This window comes from Tupaia chinensis, unplaced genomic scaffold, assembly GCF_000334495.1.
Source record: "Tupaia chinensis unplaced genomic scaffold, TupChi_1.0 Scaffold000054_1, whole genome shotgun sequence".
Taxonomy (NCBI): Eukaryota; Metazoa; Chordata; class Mammalia; order Scandentia; family Tupaiidae; genus Tupaia; species Tupaia belangeri.
The window spans coordinates 4,147,171-4,173,393 of NW_006159512.1; the positions used below are offsets into that span (position 1 = coordinate 4,147,171).

At 41.4% G+C, this 26,223-nt stretch overlaps 1 protein-coding gene across 2 annotated transcripts in view; it reads left to right on the forward strand.

The window, feature by feature from the left end:
- Positions 1 to 26,223, forward strand: part of LOC102482021 (anoctamin-4) — a 247,596-nt gene that overhangs the window by 102,618 nt on the left and 118,755 nt on the right. For both annotated transcript variants that reach the window (XM_027775698.1, XM_027775697.1), the window contains one exon: positions 8,242 to 8,373. In XM_027775698.1, the coding sequence (XP_027631499.1) occupies positions 8,242 to 8,373 (132 nt within the window). The remainder of the gene's footprint in view (positions 1 to 8,241; positions 8,374 to 26,223) is intronic.

Genomic DNA, 26,223 nt, shown 5'->3' on the forward strand with positions numbered 1-26,223 from the left:
ATTCCAAACTGAGAGGCACATGACAAATCTGCCATCTTTGGAGTATGGCAGTACTGTAAACCTTGACTTCTGATATTCTGCAATTCTTTTGTCATACTAAATGCAGATATTTCATTTCATTTTTAGTTTTATCCATTCAAATAATACCAAATTTCATTGATCCATGAAAATATCCCCTGAAACTAATTTACCTTCTGTAAAGGTAAGAGAAGTGAATGAAAAAATACAATATTTTTGAGCAGGCCAAGAAACACAGCATGTTTTCACAAATATTTTTATTTTAGAAAGTCACCTGACTCCCATAAAGCACATCCATGTACTTCAGACATGTATTCTTAAAGCAAATGCTCTTTTTAATCCATATCCTTTGTCTATTAAATGCTGTTTTGACTTTTATCCTTGGGAAGGCTTACAGGCATTATAAATTACTTATCTAATAAAGAAGGGGAATTTATCATGTTTCTTCTGCCTTTTTTTTTTTGCCTTCATAAAGTATTGAAAATATAGACTCTAGCAGATATGATTACAAAATAACAAATCTGACAATTGTGGGTGGCTTGTAGTTGACATCTCATTGCTGCTCATTCCTTTTTCCCTCCACACACCCCTTCCACAGATTCTGCCTCAGTTTATCCTTTGTGATGCTTAATAGGGTGAATGCTAAAACCTATTTTATTATATATTCAATGTAGTCACAATTTCATCAGATGAATCTACAACATGACAAAATTCATGTATTTCCATTAAAAAAATTAATATACATCAAGACCAGCAAAAATGGCGTAATGGTTACATCACTGGACTCCCACACGGTCAACTGTGGTTCGAGTCCCAGACCTGGGGGCTTGAAACTCAGGCCAGGTGCATGTGCGAGAGGGGTATGGAGGAGAAGGGATTGTGGCATGGCCAACCCCTCTGGGGGGTGATTTCTTGCTTTCTGTCTCTCTGGTGAGCAAAAATCTCTCTAAAAAATAATAATGTACATAAATTTTATAACATTTTCAAACTCTTCTGTAAGGTCTTTAGTCTATGTCCTACATAGTAGCCCAGTGACCTAAAAGAATTATGTTAGCTTCCTAACTCCTTCTTGGCTCTAGGGAAAGGAAAAAGAAATTCAAACCTGTGGTCTCCCTGCCCAGAAAGGCTTCATTTACTGTGATGTAGGACTGTGTGCCACCTCCATTTAAGAATAAATAGAAAGCTAATCCGCAGGTCCCCTTTAGGCATATCATCCTGAGAATGGGATCTATTAGAAACAGGAGACTAGTATCATAATACTCTGGTCTGGAGGAAAGCAGGTGTCTCTGAAATAAGCCTGTTTCATTTAATTCGATCTGATTAAGTTGTCATTAGTCCAAATTCCCTCCTGGGCTGTTCATGGTTCAAAGGAAAGGATCTGTCTTCTGTTCCCCCAGGGTACACCCAAAGTATCCTGATTAGGATTCTGCAAGCCATAGGTAATTGTTAAAGGTTTACTGATAGGTTAGCATTTTGCAAGCAAGGTCTTTTGCACAGGTCTTTCTCTTTAATCACCGTTTTACCTGAGGAGTGTAAGACTGTCTCCCCTTTATAGCTGAAGGAACCAAAGATTGAATTAATTTGTTTTTTTGAGAGGTTTTTTGCTATAGGGCACATGCGCTCACCAGAAAGACAGAGAGAGACAGAGAGACAGAAAGCAAGAAATTACCCCTCAGGGGGGGATGGCCATGCTGCAATCCCTTCTCTTCCATTCTTCTCTCAGGATCTTGGGCATGCACACACACACACACACATGTATTCGGTGTGTTTTTAAGCCACGGGGTCCAGGACTCAAACTATGGTCGACTACATGGGAGTCCAGTGACATAGCCATTACGCCAACTGCTGGTCCCGAAGATCAAATATAAAGCAGAGCTTTCCAAGACCCCTTGTTGGGAAGGCATTGCAGAAGGGGTAGCTGGACTCATTTTCTCCCGCTGTGTGGCCAGCTGTGCCTAGGTACCTGGTACCTCACCTGCCATGATCTAGCATTTTGAGGGAAACCTGAAATTGCCATCAGAACAACTTTCTATACAAATAACTCACCTTGTAGTCCAGACATAAACTTGACAAGTCAAGGCCAGAAATTCCTAAATGGATAATGCATCTTCTCTTTATTGATTTGCCTGTATAGTCTGTAAGAGGGCTTTTTCTCAGTAAATGGCAGAAATGGAACAAAGTGACAATGTATCCAACCAAAATCAATGCTAAATCATTAAGCCAATGCTTTCTCTTTTTTTTTTCCCTGTCAGTGGAGACTTTATTAAGTAAGCTCTATTCCTATACTGAAGAGATAAATGGGATACTTTTGGTTAGTTTTCTGAGTGTAACCTTGCTAAGTAAATTTCAGTCTTGTCTGTTTAAGGATGCTTATTAGATGCAACATGAGGGCATAGACTTCAATGTACAAGGGAGGACCAAATCTTGGGGATGTCTTTGGAAAAAGAACTCTCTACATAAAGGTTCATTTGTCATTGCCATCATGTTCTTCATCCTAGAAACTATCGTTTAATTGAGCCCTTTATGTAAGCACTTGGCATTCATTATATTAGTCTTCACACTGCCTTGTACTATGGGTGCTGTTAGCTCAGAAAAATTAAGTCACTTGCCCAGCATGAACCCTGCAATTCGAGTGTGAACTAGCTCATTCCAAAGTCCATCACTGTAAATAAAGGTTATCCATCAGATATTATAAAAAGGAAGGTTCTTCATCAACTCAGGTTTATATAGAATGATATAACTATAGTATTGCCCAAATATCCAGTAACATGTAGTATCTAAAGAACATCTGATTGATCAACATTTTAGAGATGAGCATGCTAAGGCTTAGAAGGGATAAGAGTCTTGTCCCAGGCCACACTGATGTATGATCTCAGAATCAGCAATCCAAATGGAGTGTCATATTTTCAAGTCCAATGGCTTTTGCACTATGTGTTTCTTCTTTGCATGATTAAAGGAGGTTCTCAGTGAAATCTGAGTGCGGTGCAGTCTGGAGACAGGAGTGTGTTTATGGAGGACCACTCACGCACTCGTAATACCACCACAGAGAAAGAGGCTCCCGTTCCCAGAGCCACCTAACTGGAAGGTGAGAGCAGCATGTGGAATGGCAGTCTTAGCACCGTGAGAAACTATCCATGACCAAGGCTTGAGAAAGGAAGCAGAGCAAGGCTGTTTTAAGAGGTGTGTTAGTTTTCTATTGCTGTTATAACACAGTCCACAAACTTAGTTGCATCAAGCAACACCAATTTATTATCTCAGAATTCTTTAAATCAGAAATCCATGGGAGGAAGAATCACCTGGTTTCTCTGCTTGAGGTCTTTCGAGGTGAAATCAAGGTGTTGATTGGCCTATGGTCTTATCTGGAGGTTCTAGGGAAAATCTGCTTCCGGGCTCATTCAGTTGCTAGCATAATATGGTTGTAAGACTGAGTTCTCCATTTCTTTACTGGTTCTTGGGAAAAAGTCATTCTCAACTTCTGGAAGCTACCTGCATTCCCTGGTTCTTGGCCCTTTCCATCTTCCAAGCCAGCCATGGTGGGTGAAATACTTCTCAAACTTTGAAATACTTCTCTTACCCCTCTTTCTGCTGCATTTCTCTTGCCTCCAACCAGAGGAAGTTCTCTGGTTTCAAAGGGCTCCTGTGGTTGACTTGGGCCCATAGGAGTAATCCAGGATGTTGTCCCTATGTTAAGGTCTATAACTGTACTCACATCTTCAAAATCCCTTTGCCTTGTAATAGGCATATTCATGGGTTCCAAGGATTAGGATGTGAACATCATTGGGGAGGAAATTTTCCCAACCAGAAGAAGACACAAACTGCTGACCATGTTGAGTGTTTGTTTCACTGTGAAGAGCAGACAGCATGGGCAGGCATGTATAATGGAACCTGGACAATCCACTTTTTGTCCTTCTACTTCTGCCTGGGATCCCCAGTGAAGGCCAGTCCACATCTTCTACCTCTCATGACCAGCCAGTATCTTGGGGGTTTATTTTTAAGATGTCCTTTTGAATGTTCTTCTTCCACTGTAGTGTTTAAAAAGCCCAGCTCCTCTGCTTTTCGTCATTTTTACTTCAGACCTGTGTGGTCTTTAAGAAGTCATTAATAATACTTGCTCTTTGTCTGGCATCTTCTTCAAAGCATTTCATGCACACCATCTTTTATGAGCCTCCTAACCACCCCCTGAGGTCAGTGAGATGATGATAATAATGATGACTATCATTACTATCATCCTGCTTTATAACCCTGGAAAATAAGGCTGAAAAAGGTGAATTGTGGAAGGTCATACAACTGATAATGGAGCTAGGCTTCAGCACCCCCCCCCCCCGGCAAAAATTTCCTTCTTTTTTCTTTTCTCCCACAACATCATTGGGGAGGAAATTTTCCCAACCAGAAGAAGACACAAACTGCTGACCATGTTGAGTGTTTGTTTCACTGTGAAGAGCAGACAGCATGGGCAGGCATGTATAATGGAACCTGGACAATCCACTTTTTGTCCTTCTACTTCTGCCTGGGATCCCCAGTGAAGGCCAGTCCACATCTTCTACCTCTCATGACCAGCCAGTATCTTGGGGGTTTATTTTTAAGATGTCCTTTTGAATGTTCTTCTTCCACTGTAGTGTTTAAAAAGCCCAGCTCCTCTGCTTTTCGTCATTTTTACTTCAGACCTGTGTGGTCTTTAAGAAGTCATTAATAATACTTGCTCTTTGTCTGGCATCTTCTTCAAAGCATTTCATGCACACCATCTTTTATGAGCCTCCTAACCACCCCCTGAGGTCAGTGAGATGATGATAATAATGATGACTATCATTACTATCATCCTGCTTTATAACCCTGGAAAATAAGGCTGAAAAAGGTGAATTGTGGAAGGTCATACAACTGATAATGGAGCCAGGCTTCAGCCCCCCCCCCCCCCAGTTACAATTTCCATCTTCTTTCCTCTATACCAATCAGCTTCCCTGCACTTCCTTTTTACATTCTTCAGCCCCTCCTCATTTTTCAATTAATTAATCATTTTCATTACCCTGATCTAATCTTTCTTTATCATCTCCACATTTCATTTACATGGTGGTGCCACAAGCTGGCTGCCGAAAGCTGCCATTTCATTCCTGTAGAGTATTTATGCCTTTTTTCTTTTTTACAGCTTTATTTGTTTGATCCATGCTGAGCACTGTACCCAGCTAGGTTTATTTCATAGTCATTGCACGCAGAGTCCAGATTCTGTGAGAATGTGAACTTTGCAAAGTGTAATCCGATTAGTGCTGCAGACTGGAGATGTGTGGGAGGTAAAGCTCTGTTATAAAAACAACCCAGAGCCACTGTCCTCTTTCTTGAATGAGTTTTAAGGCAATCAGATGAAATAAAGCTAAGAGCCATGGGGAAGGCCACCAGCATAGAATAGAAAGTCTAAATTATTAGTCCATTTAAGGAATAAATTATTGAACTTAAACAAGCAATAAATGTTGCTGAGGCACAAATAACTTTGAAGTGAAAGGCAAAATAATAAAAATTCCAAGAGGCAAGTTGGTGGCTCCAATTTTTATTGTTGAGAGAAAGGGAAAAGTAGTCTGCATTTACTGTACATGGAGAAACTAAAGACTTTAGGTATGAAATAAACACAATCCCATGAATTGGGTATTATTATCCTGCCCATTTTATTTTATAAATAAGGAAACTAAGGCACAGCAAAGTCAATTAACTTGCCCAAGGTTACACAGAGCCAAGATTTGATCTAGACACTCTAGCTCCAGAGTTGGTGTTCTCAGTCACTGTGCCATGTTACTTCTCTGAAGCTCATCACCTAAGAGATTATAGAGGGCAGGAGAAAAGATGGAGATGAGGTTTTTCCCTTCTTGGGACTTTGGACCCTTCCAATCTACTACTCTTTCCTTACTGCATGACCTGGGTAGACTCTACTTTTGTATATGTGTGGGTTGGAGGAGAGGGCAGTTCTTTAAGAAGAGGGACCTAAAGAAGCTGTGGGATTCTTTCCAGTTTGAGCGTTCAGGTGTTCTGAAAGAGGGCCACTACCAACAGGCAAAGTTGGGGTCATGGTGAGGCTGGAACAATGCTGAGAATAAAGAAAGTGGTAAACAGGATTTTACCATTGATTTTTCAGTTTATAGTTCACCAGTTATATTTTTTTAATTCCCTTAAAATAGCACTTCTACTGAAATCATTCATTTTATGTCTTAAATTGACTGGACTAAGGAATGCCCAGAGAGCTGGTAAAACATCGTTTCTGGGTGCATATGTGAATGTGTTTCCACAAGAGATTAGCATTTGAATCTGTGGACTACGTAAAGAGGTTAGACCCTCACTGATGCATGTGGACCTCATCCAGTCTGACTTGGACTGGAATTTACACCACTAGCCTAGGGAATTCCAAATTCAAAGGTCAAAGAACCAGAAGTACCAATGTCTGAGAATAGAATAAGATGGATGCCCCAGTTCAGCTAAGCAGAGGGAGCAAATTCATCCTTCATAAGAACCATCCTTGGTTCTATTGAGGCCCATGTTGAATTAGATGATGCCAGCTACATCAGTGAGAGCCAACTTTTTTTTAAATCAGTGTATAGATTTAAGTATTAATCACTTCTGAAATCCCACTTAGAGACATACCTAGGAATAATTTCTCACCAACTATCTGGGAATCCCTTAGCCTAGTCAAATTTACACATACAATTAACTATCAACATTCATTGAAAAGGATAATTCTTATGTAAACATTTTAAATTGAAGAAAAAATAAGACATGACAAAATTTCAGGTGTTTTCAGTAAACTTATTAGGTCATTGGAAAAGTCATGATGTATTTTTCTGTTTCTCTATGCAAAAACGTGTCATGACTTTTCTGACAACCTAATTGAAGTCTTCAGGTAACTTTTTTCTGCAATGGAATTTATCTCTTCCATAACCCTCCAATGTAATCCCCATAAATATCTACTTTTAAGTGATGATTTCTAAAATCAAGAATCTAAAACCTGTGTTTTGGTCTTGGCTTTACTGACAAATTGGGAAATTTGGGATGGATAATCTTTCCCAAGGGCTCTTCCGCAGGGTATAAAATGAGATTAGTACTTGCTCGGTCATCCTCACAGAGGGGCTATTTGATAGCTGCTCTTGGGAAAAAATATGTATGTTTTTCCTAGTAGTATAGATACTTGAGGTAGCATGATCATTCTAAAGTCTGGTGTGGGTTTTGCTCCTTCCAGTGGTATTTCGTGAACAGTTTTGGAGAACTAGTCACTTGGAAGCCAACTTTTTTTCAAGGTTCCTTCATCTGTTTTTTTCCACGAGAGGTAGAGATGCAGAAAGAGAGGCGTCTCTAATAGGGTCCCCACACCACAGCATACTTCATCTCCACCAGCCTGGATCCCAGACATGCTCACACATACACCTAGGGAGGTCCTGAGACTCAAACCCAGGACCCTTTGCATGTGTGTCTAGCAGTGCTACCCCTGCACCACGGTCCATCCCCAGAAGCCAAATGATTTTAAGAGCAACACTTAGTAGGGCTGAGAGAGCAGGAGGTAGCGAGGTAGAAAATTTGGGCGTGAAAATCACTTTAAGGCCCTGTTGATGCTTTTCTTGACTTGCCATCATTGTGTGCACTGACCAGATGGCATATGTGTGTTATGACACCCCAGAACCCTAAGAACCATGGACTCAGTTTGAAAAGGGAGCAACAAGAGCTAAAGAGCCTGCTGAGAGGCTTCCCAGGGAAGGTGTGTGAGACAGGATGCCAGTCACAGCATTGAGCTCTCTGTGTTCACCCAATGGGGATTTGCTGTCAGTTCCTGCCACTCTGACTCCCCCAAAGTTATCTATAGGTAGAGCTCTTCTCTGACCTTTTTCCAAGCACACACTGAGTTTCTAGAACCTGCGGAATGTCAGAAGTTAAGGTCTGTGCTGCCTTGCTTATGGGACTGTCAACTTCCTTTTCGGAGCCTTCCAGCCTTGCTATGACAGCACAGTCATCTGCTGGCATGTGGGTGGACATGTAAATCATGGCTGCTGTCTCATAGATTATACGGCTGAGTCACCTGGTGAAAGGGAAACAGCACCAGAGTCTGACTTTCTTCTTTAAATCCATGACAGGGGGTTACCATGAGTGCAGTGAGTGCCTGGAGTGTGTGGTGTCCTCACTGTGGCTCTGTGGGGACTTCCCTCCTGTGTTCCAGGGTGATGCTGACACGCTTTTGGTCTTGCCTTCCATGTACCACAGGATCGATAAACAAATAAGCAGGTTTCGGAGATGGTTACCTAAGAAGCCAATGAGGCTGGACAAGGAGACACTGCCAGACCTGGAGGAGAATGACTGCTACACTGCCCCTTTCAGCCAGCAAAGGATCCATCAGTGAGTGTTTCATGTTGAAGCCCCTGTCTCATTAAAGACGTGCAGCTGCCATAGAGCTTTATCCTCGGGCCTTTGATTCTTTGGCGTGTGGAAAGATCAACGCAGTGTCCACCTCCCCGAGCAGGCCTGTGAGTGCTCAGATCCCTTTATTGTTAGTCAGGGGAAGTGAATTGCTGTAATAGTCTCTGCATCACAGGGGCTTAAAAACAATACCAGACTTGTTCCTGTGTGTGTGTGGTGACTGACCTCCTCTAAGACGGTTTGGAAACCCAGGTTCCTTCCGTTTTGTGACTCTATTGACCTCCCATGCTCAGAGCCTCCTGCAGGCTTGGGTACAGCTAGCCAGCTGGCAGGTGAAGTGGACCACACTTTTTCCTATTAAGGAAAGGTTTTGTTTTATTTTGTTTTGTTTTGTCTCAGTTCTCTTCTATATAAGTTCCTCTTTTTTCAGCCATTCACCAGGTTGCCCCTAGGAAAAGCCACACCACCTGGCATCTGCCTGCTGACTCACCCATCAGACTGTCTCCGAGCAGTGATTTGTCACTTTTGACATGCGGGGAAGAATAAAAAAGCAAGTCAGCTAAGTAACTGAGCCTGTGAGGAATTCCAAAAGTGATAGATAATTTACTCTGAAGCTTCTGATATGACAAGAAACGATGGGCAAGTGGTAGGGTAGGTGGTGGGAGAGAAAAGCATGCCAAGGCCTGTAAACAACTAGTGAAGGCTTCCTCTCCAAGGGAGCATAAATCAGGCAGCCGGCCTCACTCTCACCAGGCTTCAGCCATTCCTGGCCCTCAGGGCTCCAGCTGTAGTGACAGCCTCAGTAAAAATGACTTACATGAGGGGAAGAAAGGGTGACAAATACTTTCTAAAAATCAGGTTGCAGATTTTGAGAAAAAAAAAATACCATCAATTGGCACTTGTCAAGAAGTTGCAAAGAGTGCAAAGCGGGGACATGTTTCAGCACTAGAAAATAAAAATCTGTGAACCCCTAAAAGGCAAAGGTAAATAAAAATCAAAGAATTGGTGTTTTTATTAAAATATATAGTGTTCCGTAAGATCAATCTGGTAGAAGAGATGCAACTCAGTGAGCCTCTGAAATAGCCAGCCCTTGGTTCCCGTGGTCAGACTGATGCCAACTCAGCTGCCTTATGGGAACATCTGAAAAGGTCATTGACAAAAACGTGAAACTCACAGCCCAGCCTCAAAATCCTAGTCAAATCCTCGATAGAAAATAGGAACTGAGAGGGAATTAATGTTAATTCAGAGATCAGGTCCTATGGGTGTTTTCGTAAGAGAGAACTATAAAACTCACATGTGCCTAGTCTTCATGATGTAAATTAGCCTTGCCATGTCTCCATTGTTCATCTTGGAAGATTTTTAGATGAGGAATTCCTCGTTCTCTGATTCTGGAGTGAGGTCTGGCTCACATGCAAATTTTCCCTTTGCTTTTCACCTGCTGGAGAGTGCCCAGCACAACACAGGAGGTTCTCGAAATTTGGGGATGATGAAAGGATGGGTGCATGGATAGATGGATAGGTGAATGAAAAAGTCAAAGAAGTGCATGGTGCACACTTGGGTTTTATTCTGATGTAAAAGAAAATAGCGGGAACCAGCAGTTAGCGTAATGGCTATGTCGCTGGACTCCCACATAGTTGACTGAGGTTCGCGTCCCGGACCCGGTGGCTTAAAACCCACGCCGGGTGCGTGTGCGTGCGTACCCAAGATCCCGAGAGGAGAATGGAGGAGAAGGGATTGCGGTGTGGCCATCCCCTCTGGGGGGTGATTTCTCGCTTTCTGTCTCTCTGTCTCTCTCTGTCTGTCTGGCGAGTACATGCGCCCTATAGTGAAAAACCTCTCAAAAAAAAAAAAGTAAAAAGTAAAAAGAAAATAGGTAAGTAGAGGTGGAATGAGGTGGATGGATAAGTGGAAAAATTCGTGAATCAATCAAGTAGATGGTATGCATGCTGGGGTTTTGTTTTGCTTTAGGGAAACAGGTGGCCAGGAGAGGAAGGTCTCCCAGCACTTCTTATGTGCTGGTTACATTCTGTGATGTTCTTGGCTTAGAACACTCCTCAGCATGGTTCTCAGAGTCTGAGCACCTGGGCACTCAGGATGTCTAGACACCCAAACTGAGAATCATATTTTTACAACTCTCTTAAAATATTTAATAAATGACGGTTGATAGCATCTGGAATAGGGATATTTAGCCATATCTCTCACATATTTGCGACCTTTTTTGACAAGTTCAGGGCATGACTTGCTAAATAATTGACACATTCAGCAGTCACTAATTTAGCATCCACTTTGTGCTAGACCCTGTTTGGGCACAGAGGATAGAAAGCTAAATGTTACACAGTCTCGACCCTCGTGTAATGAAGATATAGACCATTTTAGATCATTGAGAACAGTATTATGGGTAGGATGTTAAAGAGGGAGTACTCAATTCTCCAGATTTGGAGGGAGGTTGTTAACTGATGAGGGTTGATCACGAAAAAGAAAATGCTAGAACATAAGACTTGCCCAGGTAGGTACAGGGAGAAAGGTATCTCAGGAAGAGAAAATAGGGCCATTCCTATAATGTAGCAGTTACAGACTGTACATATAAACCCAGATCCAATATAGCCAGCTGAAATTCAAATCCCCACCTCAGTGGCTTAACATACTAAGCATCTATGTGTGCCCAAAATCCTGATGGGATGGAGAAATGGAAGAAGAGAGATTGTGGCATGACCACCCTCTATTGGGGATGCTTTCTCACTCTCTCTCTCTGGTGAATACACACAGTCTCCAGGAAAACAAACAAACAACCAACCCAAGGAACGAAAAGCAGAGGGACAATTAGAACAAAGCAAACCTAGGAATGAGTCCTTATTGGGACCCACAGAATAGAGGTAGTTCTATTATGCAAATGGAAGGTGAAAAATTAAATAAGACACTTGGATATTATGGGTGGTTAGAATTTTTTTTGTCTTTGAAAGTTATCATGCCATACCAGCAACATCCTTTTGGTAAGTATATGAAAATATGACTTGAGGAATGCTGGTTGTCAAATTGGAAGCAATTGCTAGGTAAATAAAGAAAAAATAAATCTCTAAGGATGCTTTCTGTGTGATAATAATGGGTTTAAAATAATCAAAAGTAGCTAGATAATGAGCTCTGGGAGTTACAACACACAATTCTTACTTTGTAGATGCATTGCAAAATTCAATGTGACTTTTTGGTTTTAAGAATGTTTAATGTTGTGTTTGTCTTGGAATAAAAACCAGAATGGTATAAATTTAAGTGTGTGGTAGGAGGCATGGACTGTAGTAGCCAAAAGAGGAAAACAACTGTAAGTTTAATAAATAATAACATAGAAAAAAACATTTAAAATACTTTGCCCTCAGGCTGGTTCTTCTGTAGCCTACAGAAGCTGATCTCACATGACCAAGTGGATTTCAAGTCCTGGCCTGAGTGGCTTGAAAAATACACCATGTGGGGCCAGCATGTGGTGTGGTGATTAAGGCAGCGGACTCTTATATGGCTGAGTATGGTTCGAGCCTTAGACCCAGCGTCTTGAAACTCATGCCAGGCATATGTGTGTGCATGCCCAAAATCCCAGGAGGAGAACAAAGGAGATGGAATTGTGGCATGGCCATCTTCCCTGGAGGATAATTTCTTACTTCCTCTTTCACTGTCTCTTCTGGTGAGCTCATATGCCCTATGCCATAAACCTAAAAAAAAAAAAAAAAAAAGAAAGAAAAAAAGAAAAGAAATATACACTGTGTGTGCACACATGCACACACCATAAATCCCAACAGGATGAAGAAATGGAGATGAGATTGCAGTGTGACCATGTCCCATTGGGAGTGCTTCCTCCCTCTCTCTCTGTCTCTCTCTGGCAAGCATAGCTACCCTCGGGCAATTCAAACAAACAAAAAAAAAAAAACCCTTTGCTTTCAGCATGAAACTCAGTTTCCTAAATTAGCTCACTGATTCATGCTTCTGTCTCCCCACTGTGTGCTTTAGCCACACTGAACTGCTTTGACCTGTTTTACTCACCTTGCCTTCATGTCTCCTGCCTGCTGTGCTCTTCCTTCTGTCTGTGATACCTTTTCTCCAAGGCTCCCCTCTTTCAGCTTTCATCAGACATGTTTCCTCCAGAAAACTTCCCATGATTTCTAACCCCCATTCTCAATTCTGGGTGACGTGCACTCTTCTACATCTTGGTAATGTTTTTGTTTTCCTTAATTAATATTACCATCCATCTTAATTGCTTTCTCATAGGCTCTCTGTTCCTTGAAAGAATGTGTCCATCTCAGCCATTTTTTAAATTCCACAATAGATGCTTAATAATGATTGGTCAAATGATGAAATAAATGGGAAGCCTATGAGTAAAGAATAAAGATGATGTGAAGTTAGCTTAAAACACACTTACCTCAAACTGAATTCAAGCTGTCTTCTCCTCAAACACAAGCACCTCCATTGTCCTCAGTACCAGTAAATGGCACTAATATTTGTCTAGCTTCCAACACCAGAGTCTGGGAAATATTCTAAACACTCCATGGCTGATGAGTTTACATCCCAAGTTGTCTCTTTCAAATCTTCTCTCCATCTTTACCACCATCTCCCTTTCAAAAACCAGAATAATGTACGAGGTTTCCCTGGCTCTACTCTTGCCCACCCCCAATACATTCTCTTAAGAGCATATAATTGATGTTTTCAAAATGTACATTGAATCATGTCCAGCTGTTCGAAACTCCTAGAATGAACACCAGAATAATGTATGAGGTTTCCCTGGCTCTACTCTTGCCCACCCCCAATCCATTCTCTTAAGAGCATATAGACTGATGTTTTGAAAATGTACATTGAATCATGTCCAGCTGTTCGAAACTCCTAGAATGAACACCAGAATTACTGAGCATATTTACCAAGCCTTGAGTGGCCTGGTCGCACTGTCAACTCCTCTTCAGTCTTATTTGCCGTTCTTCCCTTGTGCCCTGCATTAATGATCCAGACACACAACTTTTCTCAGTTCCTTGGATTTACTTCACCTCAGGGTATTTGCAGATGCTGTCTTCTCTCCTGGAATTCTCTTCCCTTTCATTCATCCTTTACCTAGTTTACTGTTACTCATCCTTCAGAATTCTGCTGCAAAGACTTTTCCCGGGAAAGTTTCCCTCAGCATTCCATTCCCCACTAGTGCTTCCAAAGATTGGATCTTTTTGCTCTGTACTTTTTTAGCAACATATTTACTACATAACCTTTGGAATTCTATAATTATTCTATAATTATTTGAGCATTATGTGACTAATGCCTGTTTCTCCAGGTAAATTGTGTACTCTATGGTGGCATGAACTGGATCTATTTTTGCTCATGGTTGTATCTCCAGCTGCTAACACATTGCCTAGCATAGGATAGGTGCCCAGTACTTGTCTATTAAGTGAAAGGAGTAGGATAAAAGTAATGAAGACATCATGGGATAACCTAATCATATATTTTGGTACTTCACATTATGCAAAAAAAATTAGAGTTGAGAATCAATTGCAAAAACAAACAGCCTGGCCAACCATGGTAGTGTGTGCTGGCCATGGTGCTACTCTGCAGGCTAAGAGGGAAGTGAGGGTTCAATTTCCAGGCCTACCTGAAGGCTGGGTGCTGTGATGCCTCCCTATAGTCCCAGCTAGTTGGGAGGCTGAGGCAGAAGGATTACAACAGAGTAAGACTCTGTCTTTAAAACAACAACAATAAAAACTGCTAGCATTTTATTGGAACATAAATATCTTTTCTTTTCTTTTTTTTTTTTTTTGAGACGTTTTTGCTATAGGGCACGTGTGCTTGCCAGAAAGATAGAAAGAGACAGAGAGATAAAAAGCGAGAAATCAACCCCCAGGGGGGATGCAATGCAGCAATCCCTTCTCCTCCATTCTCCTCTCGGGATCTGGGGCATGCACGCACATGCGCCCGGCGTGAGTTTAAGCTGCCAGGTCCAGGACTTGAACCGCAGTTGGCTACGTGAGAGTCCAGCGACATAGCCATTACACTAACTGCTGGTCCCCATAAATATCTATTTTTAAGATGAAACAAAGACAAACGTGTAGGTGCACATCTCCATAAGTCAAAGTATAATGCCATTTGTTCATTTTAGATGTTATCATCAAAAGTGGCCCTAAAGCTGGGAAAACACTTCCCATATGCCAACCATATAGTCTAAGAACTTTAATCCTCCTAATAACCCTATGAGAACAGAGGTATTATTATCACCACCATTTTACCCATGAGAAAAGTGAGTCATAAGGTGGTTAAGGAACCTGTTGTCAGTCACACACCTAGGCTAGACCTCCTGCCTAAACAACCCCCAATATCAACATATCAACAACCTTTAATATCAATATATCAAATATCAATTGTTTAACATTGTAGAAGTTTATTTGTTCACATCACTGTCTATGGTGAGTGACCCCAGAGGAAGAACTTATAATGTCTCTTTTCCATACAGTCATTCAAGTACCTGTCTCCTTCTGTTTAGTAAGTCTGCATCTCCTCGATCCCTTACAGACAAGGGAAAGGAGAGATGAGTGATTTTAAGGAAGTTTTTATGGTCCAGGCTTAGAAGTGGTGTACAGCATTTTCACCAACATTTCGTGGGCCAGAACTCAGTCATGTAGAAACCTCTAGTTCAAGAAATGCTAGGTAGAGGCCAACAGGTTGCATAGTGGTTAAGGTGCTAGATTCCCACATGGTTGACCGTGGTTTGAGTCCAGGACCTAGTGGCTTGAAACCCACTCTGGGTGCTTATGCATGAGTGCCCAAAGTCCCAAGAGGAGAATGGAGGAGAAGGGACTGTGATATGGCCATCCCCCCTGAGGAGTGACTTCTCCCTTTGTTTCCCTGTCTCTCCAGTGAGCACATGCACCTTATAACAAAAATCTCTTTCAAGAAAAAGAAAAAAGGTAAAAAAGAAATACTAGATAACCAGTCTACCTATATGCTCAGGAGAAAAAGGAAAAGAGGTTTGCTGAACACTAGGGAGTCTGTCTCAGTGATGGAGCAGGAACCAAGTTTAGACAGGGAAGCTCCAGATCCTACACTCTGGAGCACTGGTTCTACAGCAGTATTTCTCAGCTTCAGCACTATCAACATTTGGAGCTGAATAACTCTGTTCTATGAGCTATCCTGTGTAGTGCAGGGTACTTAGCAGCATTCTGGGGCTCCCCACTAGGTATCGGTAGTGTTCCTCTCCCCTTTAGTTGTGACCATCAAAAATGTCTCCAGACATTGCCAAATTTCCCCTGGTAGAGGTGGTGATAAGAGTGAATACAAAATCACTCCTTCCCAACCCCTTGAGAACAATTTCTGTATTGTCTGTCATCATGTGACAACCACTCTGATAAATTAAACTCAAATCTTGATGACTATGACAGATGAAGTCCATTTAAGAATTAATTTATGCCTCTTCACCTCCTTGCCTGTGAATGTTGCCTTGCTTAAGTATCACTGCCCTTCATTCTTAAAATGCTATTAGCAGTAACAACCTTTGGGCAATTACTTTCTAAGGTCAATACCATAATAAAGTTTTTCTGCTAGTGCCAGAGAAAATGGAGGAAATATGGAAAAGAATTAGGTCACTTGTTATAATAGATATACACTGTATGCATTCAAGATATGGATCAATTTTGAGTTGCCTTTCAGAAAAATGTGCTTGATATGGATAGAAAAATGTTCCTTTATGCATTTTTCTTTATTTCTGTCATTACTATTATTTTACTTATTTTTAGGAAAACACATCAAATATGAGACTAAGTTAAATATTGACCACTTCCTAACAGAAGAATCTAAAATTTATGCTGTGAAGCGTGTGAATGTATGTGAATACATATTCACTCACGCATATTTCCATGCCTGTTGCTGTTTTTGATATGTGAGATTTAAAAGTGAATAGACAAAGCTTTCTACCCTTCTAGAGTTTACATTTCAGCAGCAACAACTGACAATAAATTATAAACCAGTGGTTCTCAATCAGAAACTATTTGGAAATGTCTGGAAACATTCTTAGTTGTCAGAATTCAGCAGTAAGGATAGCTACTGATTCCTAGTGGTTGGAGCCCAAGTGTCAACAAGGTGTTGAGCAAAATACTCCAGTATACCCTAAACCAATCTATTTGTCCTTGTCATTCAAACTACATTCTACAAAAATTAAAGTCGAGGACTGATTACAAAGCAAATAAGCTCACATTCTATTTGAATAGGTATTCATATGAGAGGAACAGTAAAAGCAAACTGGTGGGGGCACATCTTTATAAGTCAACATATGATGGAGGCCTTTTGGTCATTTTATGTGGTGTCACCAAAGCTGGATGCTTTCCAACCATGACTGCATGGCCACCTCAACATCTAATCCCATAGAATACTCTCTTATACTAACCTTCTGTGGAGCTTGAGCTTGTCAGATTAGGTAAGTCATTTTGAAGCACCATACTTCCAGAAGCCCCTCTCAAAAATCAAGCAATTTCAGAAAAGGCAAACCAATACAACTGTGTGGAGTTTGTCATAGGAATGATAGCTACCATTTATATGGTGCTTCCTAGATTTCAGGTACTAGACAGCTATACATTTAGTTTGTCCCACAAATAATGTGTGATCATTATCCCCATTTTTTACAGAGAGGACTTTGAGGTACAGAGAGATTCGGTAACCTACCCAAGACTACAAGATTGGAAAATAACAGGATTTAGATTCTAAGGCTAGGCCTTCCAGTCCCAACCTTATCTCCTTAATATGTCCATTTATTTCCATGCTAGTGAAACCAATTACCAGCGATTTCATTACTTAAAATGACAAGACATTGGGGGCCAGCAGGTGGAGTGGTGGTTAAGGCACTGTGCTCCAACAGAGACAACCATGGTTTGAGTTCCAGAGCCTGGCAGCTTGAAAATCACACCAGGCACATGTATATTTATGCCCAAAATCTCAGGAGGAGAAGGGATTGTGGCATGGCCATCTTTCTTGGGGTGATTTATCACTTTCTTGCTCAGTGTTTCTCTTTGGCCAGCCATGTACCCTATAGCAAAAACTTCCAAAAAAAAAAAACACAAAACTTTATTATCTTATAGTTCTATCCATCATGGATTCCATTGGGCTAAAGTCTCAATGTGGCAGGCTTCATTCCTGCATTTCTTTCTGGAGGCTCTGTGGTAGAATCCTTTTCTGGCTTCTAGAGGCTACTGTAATCCTTGGCTGGTGGCCCCTTTGTTTTAACTTCGAAACCAGCAATGGTGGTCAGTCTTTCCACATCGCAATACTCTGATCTTACTTCTGTCACCACCTCTTCTCCTCTGACTCTTCTGCCTCGCTCTTCCTTCCTCTTTAGGGACCCCTGTGATTACATTGGGCCCATCTGAAGAATCCAGGATACTCTTCATATTTTAAGGTCAGCTAATTAGCAACATGATTCCATCAGCCTTAATTCCTTTTTGCCATATGTCTTAACATATTCACAGGTTCTAGGGACTAAGATGCAAACGTCTTTGGAGGGCCATTATTGTGCCCTAGAGCTGTGCCAACCTATAAAGCCCCATGAGTTTGGGAAAGAGGACAGGTAAGTTTGGATGAGAATAAAAGAAAGAAAGGAAGAAAAGAAATGAGGGGGTGCAGTAGTATTTGGGGACACTAATGAAGTGACATGTATTAAAGACATAGTCCAGTACTTGACACAGAGAAAGCACTCAATAAATGACAGCTATTACTATTATTATTATTATTACTACTACCGTGAGCCAGGAGCACATTGAGAATCCTTGAGAAAAATCTATGAAAAGTCATTGATGATATGTAAAGGGAAAGTTCGAAGTGACAAAGACTGGTTTTATAAAGTTTAATATCTGACCTGAGCTGGAATAGTATTACTTATAAAGTAAATGTTACTCTGTGTCCTCGATACATGGCCATTGCACGTTTATTTATTAGTGACTTATGCCTCTTTGATTTAAAACCCTGTCAGCATAGCTATAGAAAGGTACTGAATCTTCTAGCATGTGTCTGTTATTGCATTTTCTGTCCAAAGCATTTGGGGGTTTTCTGTTGTTTTCATTGATCTGCCATCTTTAGAGAACCCTCTAGGCAAAGAGATACCAAGATTGATTTACTTTGGATTAACATTCTTTTAGTGCACCAATGACTTAAAGCAGTCTCAGAACACCTGCTTTATTGCAGTTACTTATTTGGCATTAAGATCCTCAGTATGTAGGTTGTTTATCTTGATCCACAGAGTCAGGGGAAACTTATCAATGTTCTGCGAAGTTTTAAGCTGAGACGAAAATAAAACAAGTCACGTAGTCTGAGTTGTACTTCTAAAGATCATGTGGCTCCTCATAGTAGGATATAATCTCTTTAATTTTGGGACCAAAAGGTCACCTCTTTGCATGCAAAAAGGATACCTTTGGGTATCTATAGGTCCAATAGTTAGGTGTGTTACTTTAATATTTGTGAGACCATCTGTAAATAAGAGCCTTGGAAATATTTTGTAGCACTTATCCTTACATCTTTTCATTTATTAGCTCACTCATTCAACAAATACTTTGTTTTTTATTATTTTCATATATGTTATACGTTCAATCACTGTACATTGCTACAGCTTTTTTTTAAGAGACATGTTTGCTATAGAGTGTGGGTGTGTGGGTACATGCACTCACTAGAGAGACAGAGAGAGACGAGGGACAGAAAGTGAGAAATCTCCCCGCCCCCTCGAGGGGAGGATGGCCATGCTGCAATCCCTTCTCCTCCATTCTACTCCTGGGATTTGGGGGACACAAGCACACATGCCCAGTGTGAGTTTTAAGCCACCAGGTCCAGGAGTTGGACTGCTGTAGACGATGTGGGAGTCCAGTTACAAAACTGTTATGCCATCCTCTGGTCCCATCACTACAGCTTGTAAAATGAATTTACCCAACATAAACACACTTCCCACCAGTGCATTTGAAGGTATCATACACGTCACCATCAATAGACAAACCTCCATTTCTGTGTCCCTCAAATGGCTTGCCTCTCTGTTTTTCTGCTTTGTTCCTTTCCTTTCATTCTCACCCTCTTCTCACACTGACTCCAGTATCCGTAACTGTTTTCCATCCTTCTGTATCCTGTAATCTTTCCATTGCTGCCATAGAGAGCAGACAGTCAACAAATACTTTCAATGTCTCTATGTGCAAGTATTGCATCATAGTGGAGAAATACATGTGTTATGTATATTTATGTATGTATATGTATATTTTATTAAATTTTTAATTTGAGCATATTGACTTGATAGTCAAGAGACTATTTTCCTCATTAGAATGGTAAAAGGGGGACCAGCAGTTAGTGTAATGGCTCTGTTGCTGGGCTCCCATATCGTCGACCGCAGTTTAAGTCCTGGACCCGGTGGCTTAAACTCACGCCAGGCGCGTGTGCGTGCATGCCCAAGATCCCAAGAGGAGAATGGAGGAGAAGGGATTGCAGCGTGGCCATCCCCCGGGGGGGGTGATTTCTCGCTTTCTGTGTCTCTGTCTCTCTCTGTCTTTCTGGCAAGCACAATTGCCCTATAGCAAAAAAACCCTCAAAAAAAAAAAAAAGGAATAGTAAAAGGCACTTTAAAGCATCTATAGAAAAAGGAAAGGTTTGCCAAATTTTAGCAAAAAAGAAAAAGAAATGGTTAACATAAAGGGGAAAGGACGACCTAGGAGGACATCTGGAGATGGATCGCACATACTAATCACATTACATGAAAACATGAGTGGGCAGAAGAACTGAGGGGAGCAGAGGGGGAGGAAACCATTGTGCCTAAAAGGTGGGTGCTCTTTGCCTGGCCGTAGTGCGTGTCCTTCATCATTTTCTCTTTTAACCTTCAAAACAACCTTGCAACGTAATTTCAATATCCTTATTTTACAGGAGGTGGAGTAAAGGCTCAGAAACGTTAAATACTTTATTCTGGGCCACATAGACACAAGTAGACTTTGGGGTTAGAGCCCAAATCCACCCAATTGCAAACCCATGCTTCTTCTGCTGTATAACAGCTAACCTTTATTGAGTTCACACTAGACATAGGGCAAGTGAGACTGGTAGTGTTGTTACATCCGTTTAGAGGTGGAGAAACAGAACACAGAGAAGGTAATTAATCAACCTGAGTCACACAGCTGGCGGAAGCAGGAGTCCATCCTGAGCAGCTGAGGGAGAACATTGCTGAGCTGTCTAAGGACCAGAACTAAGCCGGGCACTAAGAGTATTGCTGGAGAGGAGAGGAATTAGACCTGTAAGTTCACAGACAGTAGTTTATTAAAATATCTTGTGTTAGGGATCTATGGGGAGAACGCTGATTTTTCTTACTTTCTGCTTTCTTCATCTGCAATACTACACCAACATCAGTTTTCTGTCTCCTGTGCCACATAAGGGTATCACTACTACATATTGACCGACCTTGACACTGTCCTCTTCGCCACTCACCATCATCACTACATCCTTTTGATCCTGTCTTCCTTCTCCTTTCTGACCTCATTGCCATTACCGTAGTGAACATGGCCACCAGCTCCCATGTGAACGATTACAAGAGTCTCACCTTCTCTCCTGGCCCACCAAACTCATGTTGCAGGTCATGCAAGGCACCTACCCCTGGTCTGCACCTTTGCACAACTGGAAGGAAGACATGTTTCCTCCAGGTATTTATAACCCACAGATTGGCAAGCAGAGTATGGGCAGGATCAGCCCTTCCTCATCCGCGGTCGTGCACCTTCAGCAACAAATAGTACGTAGTACTGAACGTGGTAACATTGCCTCCTTGTTTGACAGCTTTCAGTGTTTCCCTCAGCCCTTTGGGGGAAAAGTCCAAGTCCAAACTCCTTAGCCTGGCATGCAAAACTACTTTTCCAGCCCTTATTCCTCTTCCCCCAGTCTTTTGAGCTGAATGGTCTTTCCGCACAAGAATAAACATTAACTAAATATTCTATGACTATTTTTCCATCTTCCTAAAGTGTGCTCTCTACCTTTCTCTCTCTGATGTAATCCAGAATGAGTTCTTGCCTCCAGAATGAGTTCAGATGTCACCTTATTTAAGAAATGACTTCTAGGAGTAAGAACTGCACTTGTGAATAGAGAAACCCCAAATACTCACACAGTAAAAATGATGTGGTCTGTTAAGAAAAATGAGTAGTTTTGTGTTTTGGACTTGAAATAAACAGTGTTCTATAAAAAATAAAAATAAAAAATAAAATAAAAGAAGAAGAAGAAGAAACGACTCTGGGGATCAGCAAATGGCATAATTGTTATATCACTGAGCTCCCTCGTAGTCGACTGCGGTTCTAGTCCTGGACTGGGTGGCATAAAACTCACGCCAGGCACATGTGCATGTGTGTCCAAGATCCTGAGAGGAGAATGGAGGAGAAGGGACTGTGGCATGGCCATCCCCCCTGGGGAGTGATTTCTCGCTTTCTGTCTCTCTGGCAAGTGCATGCATCCTACAGCAAAAAAAAAAAAAAATGTTTTTCTCAAAAAAAAAAAATAAACGTCTTCTGTCTCATGCAGACAGCATTAGACTTCTGGGCTCATTAGCCTTTGTAAATGCTTTGATTATGGCACTTACTACATTGTAATAAAATGATTAGTTTCCATGCCCGTGTGCTGCCCAAAGCACAATTCAGCAGCCAACAGTAATTAGAAGGGAATTCCAGTCTTCTCTTGAGTGTCTCAGAGGACGCAAAGAGAGTAGTCCTCCTTAGCCATGCATTATCATCCTTTCCTCTCCTTCCCTCACACCCTCCCATATCTTCCTCTTTCTATGCCTGATAAAAAAAATTCCTACTCTGCTCATCCTTACAGCTCTTTTTTCCCCCCTCTATTGTCCCTCCCTCCCTGTATGTCTCATCCCTCTCTCCCATCACTTTGTTACATGGACAGACAGAGCTTTCCTACCTGGAAAGAAATCTGTCTTCATTTCAGAAATTACAGTATTATTTTTGTTGGATTAGGGACCACAACAGTCAGATTATGCTCTTTTCTGCTGCTGTAGCAAATAACTCTCAAATCTCAGTAATTTAGTCAAAGGTTTATTTCTTACTCACATCACATACTAACTGCAAATCAACTTAAGCTCTGCTTCACATGTCTTCTTTGTTACGGGATCTTGGCTGGAAAAGCAACCTGTACCTAAGGTGAGCATTCTCCTAGCAGAGGGAAAAGAAATAGCAAAGCCAACATCATTGCAGATGTGGAGCATCTCGCTTCTGTTTGCATCCCATGAGCCAAAGCAGGTGTTATGGCCAAAGACGGTATCAGTGGGCTGGGCCACAATACTTCCCCGGGGAGGGGGTTATGAATCACATTATGATGGGTAGGAACATATAATACTCTCATGGAAAAGCAGCAAATTGGGACTAATAACACAATGTACCAGGAACACCCCATGAGAATTATTTTTGTCCTGTTTTATTTGTACAATTCACTTTTTCATGAGCTCTTCTAAGACTCAGATAACATACTATTTTAGGTTTTGTTTTGCCTTAAATATCTAGAACATTTTGGGGAAAGGAAATTTCTATACAAGTTAACAAAAACCTGGGCAGAAGAATTAAAGACTTCTCTATGGTAGAACTTAGATTTGGATTGGAATATTCTGAGATTCAAACTCAGAAACCCTCTTTATACTGCGGCACTATTCCTTTCAGATTAACGAGTGTGATAAATAGATTGCGGCTTTTGTGGTTTGTGGCCTGCAGGAGGGAGAGAAGGCTTCCTGCCCTAAGAACCTTTCTTTTCCCAGATTTCTGTACCATTCAAGTTCCTCAGGGGAAAACTAAAACTCGGCAGGTGTTTTAGGACAAAGGTGATCATGGAAAACTGAACTGCAATGTCACCAAGGAAACACTGAGTTACACAGATAGTGTCTGCCGGAAGTAAAGCAACTCCCGCTCCTCAGGCTGGGAGAGTAGAAGGGAAGGTTATCTGACCAAGAAGCTCAGAGGAGAGGCCTGCGGGAAGGCCCATGAACCACACCCGGACCTCTGAGAAGTACTGCCCTGCCAGTGCTGCTGCCTGAGGGATAGGTGGCCATGTGGGAGCCTGGGTTGGGAATGGTTTCTTTTTGCTTTTTGTTTTTTGTCTTTTTAACCTGGAAATGAGAACCGACTGCTATTGCAAAATTAAGGGATCATTACTGGGGTGACACCAACAGGAACAGGCAGGAGAACAAGAAGGACCAAGTCCTTTCAACTTCTTTTTTCCTTTCTAATGTCCCCTCTAGTGCCCCATCATGATAGAACATACCAGGGAGACAGATGGCAGGGCAGAGATGCAGTGTGCAGAGTCTCTGCTCCAACAGCATAGAACAAACTATGGAAGGGGAAGTCAGAGAAAGAACTCTCTAAGACCTGGAATTTCACAATTTAAATTTTGGATAAAGTCATCCTTAACTAGAATAAAAATGTGCCAGGCCAGCCAGGTGGTGTGCTGATTAAGATGGCTGGATAGCACATGGCAGACTGCGGTGTTTTAGCCTCAGACCTGGAGTCGTGAAAAACACACCAGGCATGTGTGTGTGCGTGTGTGTGTGTGTGTGTGTGTGTGTGTGTGCCCAAAATCCCAAGAGGAGAATGGAGGAGAAGGGATTGTGGCATGGTGGTCACTCCTGGGTATGTATGTCGGGGGGGGGGTCCTCACTTTTCCTTTTTCTCTTTCTGTCTTTCTCCAGCTAATGCATGTGCCCTATATCAAAAGCAAATATAGATAGATAGAGAGATAGATAGATATAGATATATCTTCCTTAGAAAGATGAAAAATTTAATGTTATTTTTCATTACGCCCCCATATGAGTAGTTAAGAACAAGCGGGGGCAGGGGGGAGGAAGAAGATACAGAGGGCACATTTTGGGCTGCACTGGGGATAGATAGAGGATGGCACAAATATGATAGAAAGGGAAGAAGGCCAAAAAAAGAGAATGAAAATAGGGGTATCATGGAGGATAAATGTTACCAACTTCCAAATTTTGCAGATGCTTGGGAGAGTTTCCAGGACTCTGTTGCTGACAGCATACAAATGAACTGCAGGGAAGTATCCATCTCTCTTTTTGGTCAACACTCCGAACAACTCAGCTCCAAAAAGAAAGATCAAAACAAGATCTGTGACCAAGACCAGACTAAGACAGTAGCTGTGTCTAAGCCACTCAATAACAGATTTCTGTAAAGACAACTGCCTAGGCAATTCAAGTAAAATCCCATCGACGGAGTTACAGTAGTACCCTGATTAGTGAAAAGCTGAGGGCCTGTTTCTAAATTGGATTTTTCTGGTCTGAGGATTAATTAGGAAACCATTTGTTTCCCACCTGGTTTTATAGATGTTTTCAAAAATGATTCCCTCTTCATCTAGCTCACTTTTGAATAGTAAATAAAACTGATCTGTAATAAATTTGAAAACTGCAATGCTTTCATGTTTTTATCCTGAATATCCATTTTGGTTCAGTAAGCATCAAGCACGAGTTCTGTGACAGGCACCAGGAAGGACTGGGCAGAAGTGAACGAATCAGTGTCTGCCCTTAAGGGTTAATGGCTGAGTTCACAGAAGCTCTCATTAGGAACAGGGGCATAAGAGTCCATCAGACCAGAGCCCCAAATGCCAGCTCGGCAGTTCACAAAGTGTGTGATTCTGAGCTTTAATTTCTTCATCTGTACGTTGGGAATAATAACAATATGCATATAAGATTGGGAATATTACCAAGGTGGTATATCAATGCTTATGGTGAATGTTCACTAAATGATGCCTCTTTTAAATAGTATTGGTGGAACCTGTTATATAAGTAATTAGATCTTTTTAATATATGTAAATTCTGTATATGTATATTTTCATGGTCCTGTCTTTTTTTAAAATTTTTTGAAAATTTTTGCCATAGGACAAGTGCATTCTCCAGAGAGAGACAGGGATAGAGAAAGTGAGGGGGAATAACTGTCCTCTCCTCCATTCTTCTCTTGGGACCCTGGGCATGTGCACACACACACACACACACACACACACAGACACATATACATGCTCACATGAATCCAGTGTGATCCCCAGGCTGCTAGGTCTGGAACTTGAACCACACAGTTGGCTATGGAGAATTCAGCCTCAACCTACACCATCTGCTGACCCTCATAGTCCAGTCTTGAACATATAGTTTGGGATCGATCTGAAGTGTTGCCAGTTCCAGGATGTCACTTTTTTTCTCCTTTTTTCTCTTCTCCTACATCATTCCTCCTCCTTTCCTTTTCTGTGTCTGTTCTTCTGTGCCTCTTCCTCTTCTGTGAACTGTTTATTTTTCTTATTCTCTTGGTTCTGTGTTCACCTAGTCGATGTCGAAGGTATCGTTTGAACTACTGTGTCTTACCAATAGGTTTTCAACTTCTGACCTAATGCATATCTTCTTATTAAGTGACTGACTTAAAATTTGTTGCAGACCAGAATATAGTGCAATAGTCATGTCACTGAATTCCCATGTAGTTGACAGCAGTTCAACTCCCAGACCTAGTGGCTTAAAACTCACACTGGGCATGTGTGTGTGCATGCCCAAGATACCAAGAGGAGAATGGAGGAGAAGAGATTGCTGTGTGACCATCCCCCCTAGGGTTTCTGTCTCTGGTGAGTGTATGCACCCTATAACAAAAGTCTCTTTTTTAAAAAAAATAGTTAATTCACCAACCTTTGTCTACCATGACACATGGTAATCTTACTTATGCATCACATTTCCTTATGCTTTCTAGTTTCTGCAGAAAGCACATTAAAATTTCTGTTGTTATGAAGGTATCTCAAATTCAATCTTATTTATTTTTTAGAGACCCATTCAGAAATTTAGGCACTCTAATCATTATTAGTGTCAAATTA